Source organism: Thalassophryne amazonica, chromosome 18, assembly GCF_902500255.1.
Source record: "Thalassophryne amazonica chromosome 18, fThaAma1.1, whole genome shotgun sequence".
Lineage (NCBI taxonomy): Eukaryota > Metazoa > Chordata > Actinopteri > Batrachoidiformes > Batrachoididae > Thalassophryne > Thalassophryne amazonica.
In genome coordinates, this window is record NC_047120.1 from 575,659 (window position 1) to 597,256 (window position 21,598).

The window sequence follows — 21,598 nt, forward strand, 5'->3', positions numbered from 1 at the left end:
CAAACTGTCAGAAACCGTCTCAGGGAAGCTCATCTGCATGCTCGTCGTCCTCATCGGGGTCTCGACCTGACTCCAGTTTGTCGTCATAACCGACTTGAGTGGGCAAATGCTCACATTCGCTGGCGTTTGGCACGTTGGAGAGGTGTTCTCTTCACGGATGATGCGAAGGAGATGTGTTGCACTGCATGAGGCAAATGGTGGTCACACCAGATACTGACTGGTATCCCCCCCAATAAAACAAAACTGCACCTTTCAGAGTGGCCTTTTATTGTGGGCAGTCTAAGGCACACCTGTGCACTAAATATGGTGTCTAATCAGCATCTTGGTATGGCACACCTGTGAGGTGGGATGGATTATCTCAGCAAAGGAGAAGTGCTCACTATCAGATTTAGACTGGTTTGTGAACAATATTTGAGGGAAATGGTGATATTGTGTATGTGGAAAAAGTTTTAGATCTTTGAGCTCATCTCATACAAAATGGGAGCAAAACGAAAAGTGTTGCATTTATATTTTTGTTGAGTATATATACATATATATATATACATATATATATATACATACACACATATATACATACACACACACACACACACATACATACATACAGGGTGACCCCCCCACCAAAAAAACCCAGAAGCCATATTGTAATAAATCCCACAAGGGTTCAATTTATTTTCAATTTATTTTCTTTTATATAGCGCCAAATCACAACAGAGTTGCCTCAAAGCGCTTCGCACAGGTAAGGTGTAACCTTGCCAACCCCCAAAGCAACAGCGGTAAGGAAAAACTCCCTCTGAGGAAGAAACCTCAAGCAGACCAGACTCAAAGGGGTGACCCTCTGCTTGGGCCACGATACAGACATAAATTCACATAACAATTCACGGACAAATATACAAGAAAAGGTATTGGCACATGGGACAGGAGGATCGCCAACACGAATACAACTCCAATCTCTGGATGGAGCTGCACCTTAGAGAGAAAAAACAGAATCAGGCATCAGAAAGACAAAAAAAACTGTATAATTTGTCAGCATTAAACAACAAGAAATACTAAGGTGATCGCCGGCCACTAGCCCTAAACTTCACTAAAAGACCCAGAATTTAGGTCCAGCAAATTTTGCTGGACCTTCCCCAAAGTTTCAGTTATCTTGGTTGCTTTGCATAATATATACGAGGTCTATTAGATAAGAAACCGACACTTATTATTTTTTTTTAACTATATGGATTTGAATGATGTGCGATTACACCAATCATGCTTGAACCCTCGTGTGCATGCGTGAGTTTTTTCACGCGTGTCGGTGACGTCATTTCCCTGTGGGCAGGCCTTGAGTGAGATGTGGTCCAGCCCTCTCGGCTGGATTCCTTTGTTTCACACGCTGCTCGAGACGGCGCACGTTGCTTTATCAAAAATTTTTCTGGACCTGTGAGTAATATCCGAGTGGACACTATTCGAGAAATTAAGCTGGTTTTCGGTGAAAAGTTTAACGGCTGATGAGAGATTATGGGGTGTTTCTGTCGCTGTAAGGACTTCCCACGGAGCGGGACGTCGCGCAGCGCTTCCAGGCGCCGTCGTTGGCTTGTTTCGACCTGAAAACATCCTAATTTAAGGCTTAATTCACCCAGGACGTCGTGAGAGAACAGAGAAGATTCAGAAGAGGCCAGCATGAGGACTTTATGCGGACATTCCACTGTTTAAGGACATTTTTTAATGAAAGACGTGCGCGCAAATTCGCCGAGTCTTTTCCGTGACGACTCGGTGAATCTGTGTGTGCCGCGACAGGAAAAACATCTCCGTGTTGAAAACCATTTGTAAAATTCAGGCGGCTTTTGATGGCTTTCAACAAGTGAGTAACTGAGAAATTGTTTAACAGCTTGGGCATGTTCCAACTTGTCCGTTAAGGTTTCCAATGGAGGTGTTTTTCCTGTCGCGACCCCCCGCGGTCGGGTCCGGCCCGACATGCGACTCTGCCCGCACGTTCTTTCATTACAAAATGTCCGTTAACAATGGAATGTCCGAATAAACTCCGACTTCTTCTGAAAGTTCTCTGTTCTCTGACGACGACCTGGGTGAACAGAGCCTGAAATGTGGACGTTTTCAACTTGAAACGACGAGACGCTGCTGCCTCGACGCGCAGATCGCCGTCAGGCGCCGTGGGCCGTCCTTAAAGCGACACTACCAGACCAAAATCTCTCATCACCCGTTAAAATTTTTACAGAAAACCAGCTGCATTTATCGAATGGTGTCCACTCAGTTGTGCCTTACAGTTTTGAAAAAATTTTGATCAAACAAAGCAGCAGTCTCTGAGCCATTCCTAAACAATGAAAAAATCGACGAGAGGGTGGGCGACTCCTCACTCAAAGACTGCCCACAGGCGAATGACGTAACCGACAAGCGTGAAAAAACTCTTGCATGCCAACGAGGGTTCAAGCATGTCTGATGTAATCAGACATAAGAACATAGAGGTTTAGTCAGTTCAGTGATAGAGCACCATTACATCAAGGAGTTCTGGCTATACGAGGTTTAGGGTTTAATGAGATGTACAGTGAGGAAAATAAGTATTTGAACAACCTGCAATTTTGCAAGTTCTCCCACTTAGAAATCATGGAGGGGTCTGAAATTTTCATCTTAGGTGCATGTCCACTGTGAGAGACATAATCAAAAAAAAATCCGGAAATCACAATGTATGATTTTTTAATAATTTATTTGTATGTTACTGCTGCAAATAAGTATTTGATCCCCTACCAACCAGCAAGAATTCTGGCTCACACAGACCTGTTCATTTTTCTTTAAGAAGCCCTCTTATTATGCATTCTTTACCTGTATTAATTGCACCTGTTTGAACTTCTTACCTGTATAAAAGACACCTGTTGACACACTCAATCAATCACACTCCAACCTGTCCACCATAGCCAAGACCAAAGAGCTGTCTAAGGACACCAGGGACAAAACTGTAGACCAGCACAAGGCTGGGATGGACTACAGGACAACAGGTAAGCAGCTTGGGAGAAGACAACAACTGTTATGATTATTTATTAGAAAGTGGAAGAAACACAAGATGACTGGCAATCTCCCTTGGTCTGGGATTCCATGCAAGATCTCACTTTGGGGTAAGGATGATTCTGAGAAAGCTCAGAACTATACAGGAGGACCTGGTCAATGACCTGAAAAGAGCTGGGACCACAGTCACAAAGATTACATTAGTAACACATGACGCTGTCATGGCTTTAAATCCTGCAGGGCAGCAAGGTCTCCCTGCTCAAGCCAGCACATGTCCAGGCCCGTTTGAAGTTCACCAGTGACCATCTGAATGATCCAGAGAGGGCATGGGAGAAGGTCATGTGGTCAGATGAGACCAGAATAGAGCTTTTTGGAATCAACTCCACTTACCATGTTTAGAGGATGAGAACAATCCCAAGAAAACCATCCCAACCGTGAAGCATGGGGGTGGAAACATCATACTCTGGGGGTGCTCTTCTGCAAAGGGGACAGGACGACTGAACCGTATTGAAGAGAGGATGGACGGGGTCATGTATTGTGAGATTTTGGCAAACAACCTCCTTCCCTCAGAATGCACTGAAGATGGGTCATGGCTGGGTCTTCCAGCATGACAATGACCCCAAACACAGAGCCAGGGCAACTAAGGAGGGGCTCCATAAGAAGCATTTGAAGGTCCTGGAGTGGCCTGGCCAGTCTCCAGACCTGAACTCAATAGAAAATCTTTGGAGGGAGCTGAAACTCCAAACCTGAAAGATCGAGAGAAGATCTGTATGGAGGAGTGGACCAAAATCCCTGCTGCAGTGTGTGAAAACCTGGTGAACTACAGGAAACATTTGACCTCTGTAATTGCAAACAAAGGCTACTGTACCAAATATTAACATTGATTTTCACAGGTGTTCAAGGATCAAGGAAATTTTATTGTCATATGCACAGAACAGAAGAACTTTCCTGCACAATGAAATGTGGCTACTGCATTTAACCCATCCTATTTGCCAGTAGGAGCAGAGGTCAGTTTGTCAGAGATGGGAGGGGTGTCTTCTTCTGCAGGCCTCCCATCCTGTGCACCAGCATGGAATCCCAAAATTTCCTGTATACTGGTATTGTAAAATGTGTCGGTAGCATGGCCCAAGCAGAGGGTTAAACCTTTGAGTCTGGTCTGCTTGAGGTTTCTTCCTCATTATCACCAGAGGGAGTTTTTCCATACCACTGTCACCTGTGTTCTTGCTCTAGGGGTTGGTAAGGTTAGACCTTACTTGTGTGAAGTGCCTTGAGGTAACTTTGTTGTGATTTGGCACTATATAAATGAAATAAACTGAAGCTGAACTGACACAATCATCCAAATTAAACATTTAAAGCACAATTTGCAGCGAGAGACGGTTTCCCTCATGTAAACTGAGCTATTGACTGCTCACATATTGCTATAAATGCGCCACCACACGATGAATTTGTTTTTGTTAAAAGGAAACTTTTTCATTCCATCAATGTTCAAATCACACATGATGCAAAAATGCGTTGGGTTGGGAATAGGCTAGAAGCTGGCATGGTGCACAACGGGTGGCTGTTTAGTGAGGAAATAGTCTATTTGTTTAATTGGTCTGAATGAAAACCAGTGCAGGCACATTTGGGCATGTGGGCATTCAAATATGCTTTTATTATTCATGTCTTTTCTTTTTCTTGATGGTGAAACTAGAGCTGCTGAGCTTAACAGGCCCCTGATTGTCTCCCTGTGTTCAGTATTTGTCAATAAACAAATGAAATCTTGCGAATGTCACACTGTCAGTCGGCGTACCTCATTTTTTTAATACTTGAGTGTGTGCGCTACTCTGAGCTCACAGTGGCATCACACACACTCACACATGCTCCCACTAACTTTTTTACCAGTTCACGTTTATTTCATTTGACATTGTACAAAAATAAACTATCCCTGTGTGTCATCTGAAGCTCCACTCTGTGTACGTTCTTTTCTGTGTTCATGTTGACCGATCTGATGGACAGGGGATTCCCAGCTCGCAGGGCCAATTTACATGCATTTGCACATTTTTAGGGGTGTGAAAAGGGAACGTGCTTGAATTCATGCATACGCACATTTTGATACATCTGGATATTTTTGTGATTATGCCAGTTTCTGGGTTTTTGGAGTACATGTTTCAGTAGAAAATCCACACAAGTCTTTGTACATGAGGCCTCAAATGTTGACGCAATGCATCCTGGGTCAATTTTTCCTGTATGTGGTCGGGAGAATTCCTTTTCCATATTCAGAGTAATTAAATAATTTCATAGCAGTGGAACATCTGCTCCCACCAACAGACGTTTCACAGAGTTTTGATCAATTCATACCTGAGTTTTGAAGAACCTGTGATGACTGTGGTATTTCATCATCATTTTCAGTCTTCACAGGGACATGAGCAAAACCGAACTTGGTCTTCTCAGTGTCCAGCCAGTGAAGCTGCTGTCCCTCGTTACTTGACCAGTCTTCCTCTTGTTCCTGTTTAATGTCCTTCTGGTCGACACTCAGATTCAACTCCTGTTGTTCAGGGAGCATTTCTTCTTTAATCACCAACTGCTGCAACATGTCTGCAAGGAAGCAAATAATATGAACAACAACATTTGTCAGAGTGAAGACAAACCAGCAGCACTGTCACCATGAAGTTACTGCACTGATGGAACTGATACTGTGGAATAACACATTAAAAAAAAAAAGAAGATTCAAAAGAATTTTATTGTCATATGCACAAAGGAACATGTTCCCTGCACAATGAAATGTGTCTACTGCATTTAACCCATCCTAATTGCCAGTTAGGAGCAGAAGTTGCCTTTAGGCGCCCGGGGACCAGCTCCAGATGTACATCCCTGCCTTAGGTCAACAGCAGGGCTGAGCAAACCATGACCGGCCTCATGACAACAGACGACACACATAACACACAACACACATAAGCCGGCCCGGTACATGAACACATATAAAAAACACACACAAGGTAAAACTTGGGAAAGAAAAACCTTCATAGCTGCTGCGTTGAATCACACAGCAGCAATGCAGGAAAAAAACCCATCAGCACAATAAACAATGATCACACACAACAACAAGATGAGAGACGATGACCGAGATTTGTAAGAGCCCAGTTATCAGACAGAACAGTCCGGAGGCAGCCTTTAGGCGCCATCAACGGCCTTGTCTGTCCATTCTGGAGGGAGGAGGGGCCCAGCCCTGAACAGTCCACTGTCCACAGTCAACGTCAGAGCTGGAGAAGCTGAGGGCGGGGGAGAGACCAGGGAGTGAGGCATAAGTGTTGTTCTTCTTTCAGGAGGTTTTTATCACAGCGGCCTTGAAGTGCAGCTGTGCTTGGGAAGCCGAATGAATATCCAGATTAGCAGACGCCTGAAAGATTCCACAGTCTGAGACAGAGTGGCTTTCAATACATCTGAATTAGGAGAGGAGATGTGGTCATTACTGATGATCAATGCGGTTTTCCAGTGCAGCCATTCTTCCCGAGATGGTTTCCAACGTGCAGTTAACACCCGCCGACTGAGCTGACACTGCCCTTCCAATCGAATCAATCATGTGGAGCAGCCTGGACGGGCCAATTATTGCCACTTCCACCTTCTTAATTTTCCGGTAAACCAGCGCTATGCCCGCTCCACACAGCAGGAACCCGGTCACCACCGTGCCAAATATATACACATCTTCGACATCCTCCACAGACAGCGTGTACAGGCATGACTTGCCACTTCCTCTAACTGTCCATCACGTAACCCATCACATGTGTCCCGGTAGGACAGGTCGGGTCCTCCGCTCCCGAGTGTCTTGTAGAAAAAATAGTGTCAATTGCGTTCAGAGACCACTTTAACAGATCCATTTTTGCCGTTTCCAGAAGAGCAAAGCTGGCAGCCTCACAGACAACAAGCCACAGAAGCAGGAAAGATAAGGAGGGAGGGAGAAGAGAAAAATGCGACCGTCTCGGCCGAGAGCAAGAAGGCAAAAAAAACAAACAAACAAACAATAAACATCAAGTCTCCTTGGTTTAGATTTTTTTTTTTTCACATTCTTGATCTTGACCCAGATGATGCTTTCACACAACTCAGAGGTTCAGTCCAGTTGAAGAAATGCTTGGTACGTGTTTAAGTTTGATCACTGTCACCTTATTTGTAAAAAAAGTACAAATGTGCCACGAACCTTGTGGTACATATGCCAGGCCAGTGTGTGGCGCTGTAACATCCCCAGAAATAAAACAGAAGAAGACTAGAGCATAAGAGCTAATCAAATTAGTAACGATAGCTACACCTTTCCAACAAGACACAGTAAAAAATAGCATTTTAATTCATTCAGTGCCAGCTATTTTCAAAGTTCAGCACGTCCCAGTGCCAGGATTTTTTCAGCATTTGAGTGTTTTTTTCAAGACCCATAGAAAATGGAGTTCTATGACCATGTCAACAACAAACATACCAAAAGAAACTTCAGACTTTCCTTTATCATCAGAAAAAGCAGTTTGTTTGTACCTCTTTCCATTCCTTATTGTCTGCAGAACATGGGTGGTTATCACTAAAAATGATGATTTCAGACAAAAAGCTGAGACAATTGGCTTTTTGTGACAAGCAGCATTTCACGCAGAAAATGTGTTTGATTATAATTGTTTTTGCTTCAGTGACATCTCAAGCATTGTGAAAAGTGATCCTATTGTATAATACACCAAAAAACAAAAAAACAAAACAAAAAAACAAACAAAAAAAAAACACGCCAGGGGAGGGCCTCCGTCTGTCTCTCCTCTCGGGCCTTTTCCCTCTGGCTCCCGCGCGTCGGACCTTTTTATTTTTTCCATAAACCTGATGGATTTGAATCGCGTGTGCTTGCATGAGCCTGGCGATTGCGTCATTTGCTTGTGTGTCGTGCGCTCGGCATTTTTTCATTCCAAGGAAAAAAAACGAACTACTGTAGCAGCGCGACTGCATCACAGTTTGACAGACACTGGGCGACAGCGAGGTGGAAACCAGTTGGAGTAGGAGCGGTACAACCGTAAGACGTCCTCAAAGGGTGGAGAGCGAGCCACGCTCCGGTCCACACTCACACTGTTACCACCCACAGAATGGGTTCCCTTGTGATTATAACTCTAATTTTTCTACACAAGCTAGATCAGGTGATTACCCCCCCATAAAAAAGTGTAATTGACGCGATAACGTGTCTTTGGCACTGAGCGCTACTATCTGAAAAGACGCGTTTAAGCATCTTTGGCACTGAATGAGTTAAGAAAAAGTCCACACAGATAATCTGAAATAGACCTACTGCAAAGTGAAGCAGTGTCTATTTTTAAAACACACACGGTCCGCTCTACATGGGGAGTGACTATTCGTCCGGCGGCCGTCTCTCTGCCCGGTCTGAGGGGAGCCCCTCACACAGCTACAGCTCTGTTCACAGCCACACTGACAAACAGTTTCTGAAAGAAGATCCTCTCAGCACAAGTCCACTCTTTCTTTTGTGTTCTGCTCAGAGCCACACAGTGTTTTGATTTTAAATTTTCACTTTTTTGGCCAACACACAGCGCTTCACAAACACTGTAACTTAAATAAAATAAATAAAAATCTGACGTTGAGGCTTGCATGTTCAACCTCCAGCTGAAATACATCTGCTGAATCGTAAAGAAAGAGGAATAAAAAAAAAATAAAAAAAAAAATCACGCAGGGACCCAGTCCACCAACATAAAAAAAGCAAAACAACAACAACAACAACAACAAAAAAAAACTTAAAAATTGTTAACCCTCTGGGGCCGACGCCGTCGTATACGACGGCTAAGACCAAGCTTTTTTTGCTGAAAAGTTAACTCCGGACTTTCGAGCCAGCTTTATTTTTTCCTTGCCTATTTTTGATTGTAAACCTTTATTACACTTATAAAACACAACAAAAACATATATATTCTGAAAGCACAGGTTGTCCTGAAAAAAAAAGACATAAAACTTGATTGTGGGATGCAGGGAGAGTTGTTAATAGCAATCATAAACCATTTATGCCAGGCGAGTGAACTGTCCAAAAAAATGCCCTCGGACCCCAGAGGGTTAATAAAACAAAACAGAAAGACACAGCTCATCGCCATTTCAGCAAAATGTCAAGACTTTGCCGCAGCGACATTGTGCCATTGCTGAGTAGGGAGAGCCCTGGACTATTGATGATGTTTTAAAAGGCGAAAGTACTTTTTTTGGATTACTTCATTAATGGTAAGTGGGTTTGGACAAGTCTTTCATCTTCTGAAGTCCACCACGAGCTCAATCATCTTAGATATGTTGAGCTGCAGGTGGTCACGTCCACACCACACCACAAACCTGTCCACCACGCCCCTGTACTCAGCCTCCTGGTCACTGCCGATGCAGCCCACAATGACAGAGTCATGCAAAAACATCTGCAGGTAGCAGGACTGAGACCAGAACCTGAATTCTGAGGTGTAGAGTGGGAACAGGAAGGGAGACAGAACCGTCCCCTGTCGTGCCCCTGTGCTGCTCATGATGGTGTCGGACATAATATCTTGAAGCCTCACATACTGTGGGCGCCCTCTGAGGTAGGTGGTGACCCAGGCCACCAATGGAGCCTCAACCTTCATGTCACGTAGCTCATCGCTGAGCAGGTCAGGCCAGATGGTTTTGAAAGCACTGGAGAAGTCAAAGAACATGACTCTCACAGTGCTGCCTGCTTCCTCCAGGTGAGAATAAGCTCTGTGCAGCATGGAGATGATGGCATCCTCCACTCCCCTGTTGGGCTGGTATACAAACTGCAGGGGGTCCAGTGACGATTCAGTGACTGTGCAGAGGTGCCTCAGGAGCCTCTCAACTGACTTCATAACATGTGATGTCAGGGCCACAGGTCTGTAGTCACAAAGTCTGTTGGAGTTCTTCTTCTTCTTGGTCACAGGAACCAGGCATGAGGTTTTCCACTGCTCAGGAACAACCATCTGGCTCAGGCTTAAGTTGAAGATGCGCTGGAAAGTCCCACACAGCTGGATAGCACATCCCTTCAGAACTCTAGGACTGAGGCCATCAGGACCCGCAGCCTTTTCTGAACACAGGTAATTAAATTCTCTTCTCACATCCTCAGCAGTAATGGTGATGTGAGAGGATGGAGAGAGCCCCGGTTGAGAAGGGGGCAGGAGCAAGTAGGCGTGTCAAGGACAATGTATAGTAGGGGCCGAGTTGGAAGCTGATGGAGGATTATCATCAATATCCCTGGTGGAAGTCACTGAGGTAATCAAACAACTCTGCAGTGGCAAGGCCTTGGTGGTTGATGAGATCTGTCCAAAAACGCTGAAGGCTCTGGGAGTGGAGGGACTGTCTTGGATGACACGTCTCTTCAACATTGTGCTGAGGTGTGGGACAGTGCCTAGAGAGTGGCAAACTGGGGTGGTGGTCCCCATATTTAAAGTAGACCTGCACTGAAATAAATGCAGTCAGATCTTTGGACCAAAAAATGACATATTTACACATAAGATCCTTCTGAATGTAGTAAAGTAAATCTGCAAGCCCAGATCTGTCATTCAACGGAGAAATCTTCATTTAAAAATGACAAATTTACAGCTAAAATTAGCCCTCCGCAAAACTGTCATCACATCCGGGACGCTGCAAAGACGTTAGAGAGAAGACCCTATCCCAGCATGCATTGCACGTGCCAACTGTAATTTGTGGATATACGTCAGGTTGCATCTGCACCTTTTTCTTGTCTTATACGGAAGGATCTACTTTTTTAAAACTTCATATTGTCTTGCGGTACGCTTGGTGTGTACACATTTCTTTTATTTGTGCTTGAAAATTATTTTTGGGGACTTTTCCATACGACCGTTTGATTGAGTGGTGTTGCATTGAAAATCTACTGTCTTTCGCCTCCGGTGTTACCATCGCGGGGTACGGAGACGGGACTCGCAAAGAATCCAAGTCATTAAAAAGATATAAACCTCAGTCTCTGGACTTTTGCCAAGTTGGCTGCACCTCCATTCAGTAGACAGAGCCGTGTCTGCGGCTGCACAGCAGACACGGGGGTGTGAGTGGCACGCGGTGGAATTTAATGAGCGCATGCACTCCGTAAGCGCATCGGAGGCAGAGAGCGAGGTGTCGGGGAAGAACGCCGCCCGCTGTCGATGCCGCCGCTGATCTGAGCATGCAGAGCTGTATCTCGCATTCATTGCAGCTTACTTTTGAATGTTGAAACCAGGATGTGTAACAGTAACATTACTAAGATAAAATCAATTTCAATGCGGGAACGGATTGAAGGCGCGAGCGTGTCGTCTTGTCCCTCACGTCAGGAAATGATCTGGATGTACAAACTGTTTTCACGGAGGGCTAAATTTTAGCTGCAATTTTGTCATTTCTAAACGAAGATTTCTCCGCTGAATTACAAATTTGGGCTTACAGATTTACTTTACTGCATTCACAAGGGTCTTATAAATACATATCAGCTATTTCTTTCTGAAATCTGACCACATTTATTTCAATGAAGGTCTACTTTAAAAAAGGGGACCAGAGAGTGTGTGCCAATAACACAGGCATCACACTACTCAGCCTCCCTAGTCAAGTCTACTCCAGACTGCTGGAAAGAAGGGTTCGACCGATAGTCGAACCTCTGAAGAGGAACAATGCGGGTTCCATCCCAGTTGTGGAACAACGGACAAGCTCTTCACTCTCACAAGGATCCTGGAGGGTGCCTAGGAGTATGCACATCCAGTCTACATGTGTTCTGTGGACTTGGAGAAGGCGTCTGATCGGGTACGCTGGGAGATACTGTGGGAACTGCTGTGGGAGCATGGAGTGAAGGGGTCACTTCTCTGTACTCACAAAGTGAGAACTGTGTTCGGGTGCTCGGGAGTAAGTCAGACTCATTTCCAGTGGGGGTTGGCCTCCGCCAGAGCTGCGCCTTGTCACTAATCCTGTTTGTGATTTTCATGGACAGGATATAGAGGCGTTGTCGGGGGGAGGAGGGTTTCCAGTTTGGTGGGCTCAGGGCCGCATCACTGCTTTTTGCAGATGATGTGGTCCTGTTGGCTTCATCAGTCTGTAACCTCCAACACTCACTGGATTGGTTCACAGCCGAGTGGGAACCGGCTGGGATGAGGATCAGCACCTCTAAATGCGAGGCCATGGTTCTCAGTAGGAAACAGATGGATTGCGTACAGCGGGTAGGGAATGCAGTCTTACCCCAAGTGAAGGAGTTCAAGTACCTCAAGGTCTTTTTCATGAGTGAGGAGACAATGGAGCATGAGACTGGCCGGTGAATTGGCGCAGCAGGGGTGATATTGCATTCACTCTACCGTACTGTTGTGATGAAAAGGGAGCTGAGCCAAAAGGTGAAGCTATCGATCTACTGGTCAATCTTTGTTCCTACTCTCACCTATGGTCATGAGGGTTGGGTCAGGACTGAAAAAACTAGATCGCGGATACAAGTGGTAAAATGGGCTTCCTTAGGAAGGTGGCTGCTGTCTGCTTTAGAGATGAGGTGAGAAGCTTGGTCATCCATGGGGAGCTCAGCGTAGAGCCGCTGCTCCTTTACGTTGAAAGGAGCCAGCTGAGGTGGTATGGACATCTGGTAAGGATGCTCCCTGGGCGCCCCCCCTAGGAAGGTGTTCCAGGCATGTCCATCTGGGAGGAGACCCCAGGGAAGACCCAGGCCAGTGTGGAGAGATTTTCTCTCCACACTGGCCTGAGAATGCCTCGGGATGCCCCAGTCAGAGGGGGTCAATGTGGCTCGGGAAAGAGAAGTCTGGGGTCCCCTGCTGGAGCTGTTACGCCCGTGACCCGATAAGCGGTTGAAGATGAGTGTTCATCAACAACTCTCACGCAAAAACTCTGGATTAATACTGAAGGTTTTTGATGGAAATTTTTTCCCTTTCAATGGACAGAATCTGTGTTCGACTGTCCTCGTCAGCTGAGCTCTAGGGATGGGTATTGATAAGATTCTATCAATATCCAAACCATTATCAATTCCGTTTATCGATCTGATTCTTTATCGATTTCCTTATTGATACCTCTTATGAATTTTCTAGGTACTAAAAAAAAAAAAAAGGCTTGACAGGTTTTCTATGTCAACAACATTTTATTGAGTCTTAAAAGTAAATAAATATGAAATTGGTCACTGGATCCTTAAACTCTGGACATAAATCGAAAAAAACAAAATCCGTATTTTTTGTCAAAAATATTTCATGTCAGAGATTATTGGAATGAATGTCTTTCCATACATCTGAGGTGACCTCTTGCAGCTGGCTGTGCTGCACGTCAGGATGCAATTCATAAAGAATGCAGGATGTCTCATTTTGGGAGGAAAAAACGTTTTAGTGGATTGTAGTTCATTGTCTGTATCAGGCCCAGCGCCAGAAAAAAAATATTAAGGGGGCGATGAGGTTATCGCAGGGGGCGGGGTCCCCCCCCCCAAAAAGTGCGCACCGGAGGGGATGTGCCTCTGAGCGTGGGTAATGAATAGGGTGCGCTCCTGGAAAGCTCGTGTATTTAGGCTACACCGTTGTAAGAGACTGACTAAGTAAGAGTAAAGAGTAATGACAGTATTTTTTAATTATTATTTGAACGTACAGACCCTCGGTCAAGAGATCTCCTGCATACCACAAAACCAAACGAACAACTGATCTAAGAAACGACGCGAGACAGTAGATTAACCCCACATACAGCCCTCCATCACAAGTGCAAACACAGCTCAATTGGGCATGACAGTCACACAACGGGTCAAAGATAAACCTTTCATGTAGATATATTTATAACAATACATAAGTTTAATATCTGTCATTGCGGGCGACTGGCCGTGAACGGAGGGACTAAGAAAATGCATTCCGCACGACAACAGCATGTTATTTGCATTATTATCACTTTTTACTGAGATACACAACACATAACGCGTACAAAAAAAGTTGGCTCACTTAACTTTTGTCGTGTTGGCTAGCTGGCGCGCGCTGCTGTCCAATTTAGCCAGTGCGTCCTCATCAAACTGGCTGCTTTAGCTGCTGTTCATTGTCGTACTATCCATGAGAAAATCATCGGGAATATCCATATTGGGACCAAAACACACTTCTCGCATTTTTATTTTTTTCCTCTGCGGACAGTTTTTTTTCCCCCCCTCTGCGGACAGTTCTTGGGCTTCGCGAGCTATGACGTCATTTGTTCACACATAGCGGGCGGATATAGCCAGGTACCGGATTAAAGATGGCCCACAGCGGCCGAGGGCGCGCCGCTCTTCAAGCGGCCATCGACAGGCTAAGTGACCAGATCATTTCTAAAGTGAAGGCTGTGTTGATCCGGGACGTCGTCTGACTACCAGAGAAATGGTAGAAAAGGTGGACATCAGCCATTTTTCGTCAGATTCCACTGTTACAGGAGATTTTGTAATGAAAGACGTGCGGAGGCATTCGCGTGTCGGGCGAAGCCGCAATGGCGGAGAACAAAATCAAGTCTGTGTTGGAAGTCTCACGGGACATGTTGTGACATGCCCAGCTCTCCACAATTTCTCGGATACTCAATCAACTAAAAACCCACCGAAAGCCGTCTGAATCTTCTGAATGGTGGAAGACCTAACGCCATTGCGGCTTCGTCCCGACGCGCAAATGCCTCCGCATGTCTTTCATTACAAAATCTCCTGTAACAGTGGAATCTGACGAAAAATGGCTGATCTCCACCTTTTCTGCCATTTTTCTGGTAGTCACATGATGTCCCAGATCAACACAGCGTTCACTTTGGAAATGATCTGGTCATTTCAGCCTGTCGATGGCCGCTCGAAGCGCGCTGCCCTCAGCCACTGTGGGCCGTCTTTAATCCGGTTGTAGTGCTCCTTAATCTGTGTGATGCCCATAGGATTTTCACCGAAAGCCATCTGAATATTCCGAATGGTTTCCACCTGGCTGTCTCACACAGTTTCTTGAAAAACTTGATGCAGCGCTGCTCTAGCCGTTCAGACATTTTCCTGACAATGAAAATCCGACGAGAGGGGTGGACCAATGCTCACTCAAAGCCTGCCCACAGGCGAATGATGCAACCGACAGGCGTGAAAAAACTCACACATGCGCACGAAGGTTCAAGCTTGGCTGATGCAAGCGCACATGATTCAAATCCATATAGTTTTTGCAAAAAATAAAAAGGTCTGATACTTTTCTAACAGACCTCATAAATGATCTAATCTGAAATAACAGCTGGTTTTAATTTACAGATGGAAGGTTTCTAAAGAACCATTTATTGATTTAGCTATTTTAATTACAAGTAGGGGTGTTGGGAAAAAAAAATTCAATTCATGTCCGAATCGCGATTCTTATTTATTACGATTCTGAATCGATCCAAATTGTCCAAGAATCGTTTTTTTAAAAGCATTTTTTAAACATAATCTTGCTTACTCACTGCGTGTACTGTTTGTCAGGCAACGGCTTCTATACTACAGCGTCCCCGCGAGGGAGGGGGGGGTCCGGCGTGCTTCAAACACTCGTGCGCTGCACAGTTCAGTGGCTGCAGTTTAGCATGGCGGACAAAGAGCTAATTCAGCCAGCACCGTCTTTGCTGAAGGCAAATGTTTAGGCGCATTTTGAATTTTATTATTTGCTGCGTAAGAAGGAGCTTGACATGACATGCTGTGTGCAAAATCTGCAAAATGAAAGTCAAGTACTTTGGAAACACTTCAAATCCATAAGCCCACATGCTATGCTATCACTCGGAGCTAAAAGAGGGGAGCAGCGGTCTCTGCTGACTACTGACCAGCGCTTCACTAAACTGCCAGCCAACTCCGAACGAGCAAAGCAGATAAGTAAATTTACATCTAGAATCACTTGATTAACCTTGTAAAGCTGCATTTTCTTAAACATAAACATTTTTTAAGTAATAACTATTTCTCGGAGCTCTTTGAATCGAAAATCGATTCTGAATCGAATCATCACCCCAAGAATCGGAATCGAATTGAATCGTAAGTTGTTGTATGATTCACATCCCTAATTACAAGTGTTCTAACCTTTTTTTTAAAACAGTAATCAGAAATTTTGAGGTAACAAACAACAACAAACAAAACATTTCCAAGCATTTTTCTTCAGAAAACTGCTCTATAAATGAGCAGTCCTGTGACACGTTTCTGTTTTGTACAGATCAGTGGTTTCTGCCACTAGTCTTCCATGTTTTGGCCCGATGCGTTGTTCCTATTGGACAGCGCGAAGCTATGTCACAGCTCAGAGAGTCGTGAGTTGAACTTGTGTTTTTTTCTTTTGTTCAATAAAATAAATAAATATATAATTTAAAAAAGACTGGGTTAAACTTTGACCGCGTCAGCCTGCAGATAAGCGGCAATGCGCGCTCCAGTCAGAAGCGTCGCTTTAGCTCGGCTTTTGACGCGACACTTCCAACGCCTCTAAAAAGCAACACATCTCATTGAAAATAAAGCTTTTTAGACCGATTCTTGACACCCCTGATGCTTCCAATGTGTGAAAGGCCCATTAATCTGCAATAATGAGCTTGAAATAGCACTGATCAAAATAATGAGGATAAAATCTATATCGGATTCCTGATCGGGATGCAACGTCCGATTTCGATCAAGTCTGAAACCACGTGATCGGAAATCGGATCCGATCACGTGGTTTCAGACTTGAAAAAAATGTGCACAAATAATCACTAAAAATGATGAAATATTGATATTTTAAAAAATCCTGAACAATAAAAGTCGATAAGTGCACAGGTGAAAGACAAACTACAGCTGTCTGAAGGCTGCACTCTATTTCAGCCCCGTTCAACTGTGGCCATATTGTTGCGACTCATCACCAGAACGGCACCTGCTGATTCAAGCCCAAATCAATTGTAAACACTGCATTAGTCGAACTGTTTTCAGACTTTTTTTTTTCAGTGTGGAACTTTTTTTTTAATCCAGTCTGAAGGTGTTTCTGAAGCAGCTGTGGGACACAGCATTTATGGTTTAGAGACTTATTTAGATGACAAAGTTTCGAAGAAAAAGTTCACCATTCTGTGTTCTGAACTCTGCCAATATTGTCACTGTTGTCAGACTGATTATAAAATAAATAAATAATGCTGGAGATTTCGGCATGGGTGGAGGTGATAAACTTTTTTTCCTTAGAAACAATTTCAAATCTGAAAAATGACAATAAATATTGTTTTCCTTCTTCAATACATCATTATTAAAAATTAAAACCATTCACACAAGAAGTAAATATATAGTCTTACCTGTCCATTTCAGTGATATCACCTTTCAAATTATCCATCTTCACAAAACCAAATCTGAAAAATAATTGAATTCCTTCTGGTGTGGTTGAAAAAAACTCCCATTTGTCAAACTGGACTTTGGTGCCAGGTTCCAGCGCCATCTGTAATCAGTTATTGTGGCTCATCGATCCAGTCTGTGTTGTTAACAAGCTGCTTTGCGCAAAGCAGCTCTGTTAATGAGCTGCTTTGTGTTGCAAGAAAAAGTCTCGGAGCACCTGGATCAGAGCTGGGACCCAGGTGATCATGGGATATTGTCCCATGATCCAGAAAACAATAAAATAATCTGAAAATCTCAGTTTTGTCTCATTGTGGAGTGGAGAAGCCAGGAACTCCATGCAAGCGCGCGCTCGTCAATATAAGTGTTCCACCTGCCATTCTGCCGGTGAAACGTAACTGTAACTCTCCGGAAGTAAAAAGTAAGTAAGACCCTTCGGCTGCTGCCTTGTTTGCACTCAGGGTCACCACAGCAAATCCAAGGTGGATCTGCTTGTTGATTTGGCACGTTTTACACCGGATGCCCTTCCTGATGCAACTCCACATTACATGGATAAATGTGGCAGCGGCTGGAATTAAACCGGGAACCTTCCGTACCGAAACCACTTGGACACCACCACTGCAGCCTTTTCACCCACTTAAGTCTGATTTTTTTTCCGGTTCTTCCCGAATATCAAGAGGGTTCTGCACGCGTCAATCGTGCATTGTCTATCGAGGGCGCGCGTCTCTGTGAACGATGAAAGGAGTTTTCTTTAAAGCGCGTTTTACTGCTGACTTTACGGCCACGAGCCACTGCAGTGAACATATTAGAAACAGTTCATACATTTAGAAAACAGAAATAAAGTTAACTCTGATCTGTTTAGCTGCTATGCTAACCAGCTCCAAACTAGCTCTGCTGCTAACGTCCTGCTAAAGTCGTCTGTTAATGAGTCCTAAGCATCTATTAGCGTCCTTTGCTCATGTCAAATAAAGTGTGTTACCTGCTGAAATGCTCCGGTTCACGGACTCGGACAAATGACGAGAATAAAAGATTAATTTTAAACGTTGGAGAACAGAAAACATGAGCGAGCAGACTGTCACCTCCGTCCAAGCAGCACAGTGATTGGCTCAGACACATCAGCCAATCAGAACGTCGCGTCTTAGAGGAGCCCAACACAGTCAACATTTTTCTATTGAAAAGATTAAAATACTCCAGTGTTTTTTTTTCCCACTGTCTATCTGAAATTACGGCACTAACAGTTTACCTCCAGATAGCCCAAATGAACAAGAGCATTTAAAATTAACAGAACTTCAGAAAAAATTTGATGATATACAAGGTCTATTAGAAAAGTATCCGACCTTATCGGACTTTTTATTTTTTTGCAAAAACCATATGGATTTGAATCACGTGTGATTACATCAGCCAAGCTTGAACCTTCGTGCGCATGCGTGAGTTTTTTCACGCCTGTCGGTTGTGTCATTCGCTTGTGAGCAGGCTTTGAGTGAGGTGTGGTCCACCCTCTTGTCGGATTTTTATTGCGAATAAATGTCTGAACAATTTGGAGCTTTGCTGCATCAATTTTTTTTCCAGAAACTGTGAGAGACCTCCAGGTGGACATCGTTCAAAAAGTTAATATGGCTTTCAGGGACGATTTTATGGGGATTAAACAGATTACGGAGTGTTAATGATGCTTTAAGGACGGCCCACAACTGCTGCGCCGATTGACATGCTCACACCCCGCTGAAACAACCAGATCATTTCCAACGAGAAGGCTTTGTTGATCCGGGACCTCATCTGACTTTCACAAAAAGGCAGAAGGCGTGGACATCAGCACTTTTTCGGCACATTCCACTGTTACAGTAGTTTTTTTCATGGAAAAAGAAGCGGATGAATGCGCCACCGTGCCGCTCATGGCGTGGGACAAAACCACCTCTGTGTTGGTCTCTCAGGACGGCTTTGAGATGGCTTTCAGCCGGCTTCTGGTTGCTTTTCTGTCGTGTGAATATCTGAGAAATTGAGCTTGAGCTGGACATGCCCCAACATGTCCTGTTAGGCTTCATCACGGCGTTGCTTTGCGCTGAGTGGCTCCACCGCGACGCGCAACTCCTCCGCACGTCTGTCTTAATGTGCAGAAAAAGTGCTTATGTCCACGTCTTTTCACAATTCCTGTGCGAGTCAGATGACATACATGATCAAGACCACGTCCAGTTTAGAAATGAACGGCACATTCCACTGTTACAGGAGTTTTTGTCATGGAAAGAGGAGCGGCTCCACCGCTCGGCGCAAAGCAACGCCGTGATGAAGCCTCACAGGACATGTTGGGACATGTCCAGCTCAAGCTCAATTTCTCGGATATTCACACGACAGAAAAGCAACCAGAAGCCGTCTGAAAGCCATCTCAAAGCCGTCCTGAGAGACCAACACAGACGTGGTTTTGTCTCATTCCAGCAGCGAATCTATTGTGATGCGCGAAGCCTCCGCTCGGCTTTCCATGACAAAATCTCTTGTTAAAAGTGAAATCTGCCGGAAAATGGTTGATGTCCAGCTCTTGTGATAACCAGAGAAATTGCACACGATGGTCCCAGATCCATACAGCCATCCGTTCAGAGATTAAATGGTCGTTCATCCTGTCGATGGCGGCTTCGGAGCGCGGAGCACCACCAGCTGCTCTGGGCCTTCCTTAAAGCGACAGTAACACTCTTTATTCTCTACCAAGCCCGTAACATTTTCACCGAAAGCCATTAAAATTTTTTCGAATGGTTTCCAGCTGCTTGTCTCTAACAGTTTCTGAAAAAATTCTGATGGAAAAAAAGCCCAAATCATTCCGCCATTTCCTGACAATGAAAATCCAACGAGGGGGCTGGACCACTCCTCCCATAAGGAGTGCTCACAGGCGAATGACGCAACCGACAGGCGTGGAAAAACTCACGCATGCGCACGAGGGTTCAAGCTTGTCTGATGTAATCGCACGTGATTCAAATCCATATAGTTTAAAAAAAAAAAATAAAAAGGTTTTTTTTTCCTCACAGACCTCATATACAAAGTCAAAGCTGAAGGCGCTTTTATAAGATCATGACAAAAATGAACAAATGACAGCTTATTTCTTTAAACTTGAAAAGTCACAGGCAAAATTTAACTCAGTCTTACAACTCCAATTCCAATGAAGTTGGGACATTGTGTAAAATGTAAATAAAAACAGAATACAATGATTTGCAAATCCTCTTCAACCTACGAGGTCTGTCAATAAAGTATAGGTCCTTTTAATTTTTTCAAAAACTATATGGATTTCATTCATATGTTTTTACGTCAGACATGCTTGAACCCTTGTGCGCATGCGTGAGTTTTTCCACGCCTGTCGGTGACGTCATTCGCCTGTGAGCACGCCTTGTGGGAGGAGTTGTCCAGCCCCTTGTCAGAATTCCTTTGAGAAGTTGCAGAGAGACTGGCGCTTTGTTTGATCAAAATTTTTTCTAAACCTGTGAGGCACATCGAAGTGGACACGGTTCGAAAAATTCAGCTGGTTTTCGGTGAAAATTTTAACGGCTGATGAGAGATTTTGAGGTGATACTGTCGCTTTAAGGACTTCCCACGGAGCGGGACATCACGCAGTGCTCCCAGGCGCCGTCGTCAGCCTGTTTCAAGCTGAAAACCTCCACATTTCAGGCTCTATTGATCCAGGACATCATGAGAGAACAGACGTTTCAGAAGAAGTTGGTTTCAGCATTTTATCCGGATATTCCACTGTTAAAGATTTTTTTTAATGAAAGACGTGCAGGCGGATTGCAGCGTCGGCTCGCAGCCGCCGCAACGCTCCGCCACAGGAAAAACACCTCCGTGTTGATAACCATTTGTAAAATCCAGGCGGCTTTTGATGGCTTTCAGTGGAGTGAGTATCTGAGAAATTGTTTAACAGCTGGACATGTTCCAACTTGTCCTTAAGGCTTCCAACGGAGGTGTTTTTCCTGTGGCGGCGTATTACCGTAATTACCTTATGCATTAACTCAAAACAATTAAAATACATGAAATTTATGAAGACTGAAAACACTGTTAAAGTATTTCAAAAACCACAGCTAAAGCTTGTAGAATATTTGGAAAATCAGGGTAAAATATCAATAACATACCTTATAGTAAAAAGTCACTTATACTCTTGTGTAAATTCATGCAGCCTAAATCCATTCAAAGCCACAATGTCTTTTTTTTAACAATGAAAGAAAGTCTAGATTAATGAAAAAAGTCACATAATCTTGTCTAAAATCCTGTTTGAACAGCAGAATGTTTATTTTCCAGGGAGAGAAAAATTCTTACCGTGTTTTCCTGAGGGGGCACAGTTCACTTTTCCCGTTTCTTTTATCTTCCAGATGTGCTGATGAAGCCAGCGACAATTCCACGGATTCTTGTCCTTTTTTCAAACAGTCTTTCTCG

The 21,598-nt window shown here is 44.2% G+C and overlaps 1 protein-coding gene across 1 annotated transcript in view; it reads right to left on the reverse strand.

Moving 5' to 3' along the window:
* The window catches only part of LOC117531541 (bromodomain-containing protein DDB_G0280777-like), a 483,227-nt gene that overhangs the window by 403,794 nt on the left and 57,835 nt on the right, over nucleotides 1–21,598 (reverse strand). Inside the window, exon 3 of the mRNA XM_034194661.1 lies at nucleotides 5,335–5,571. Coding sequence (XP_034050552.1) covers nucleotides 5,335–5,571 — 237 coding nt within the window. The remainder of the gene's footprint in view (nucleotides 1–5,334; nucleotides 5,572–21,598) is intronic.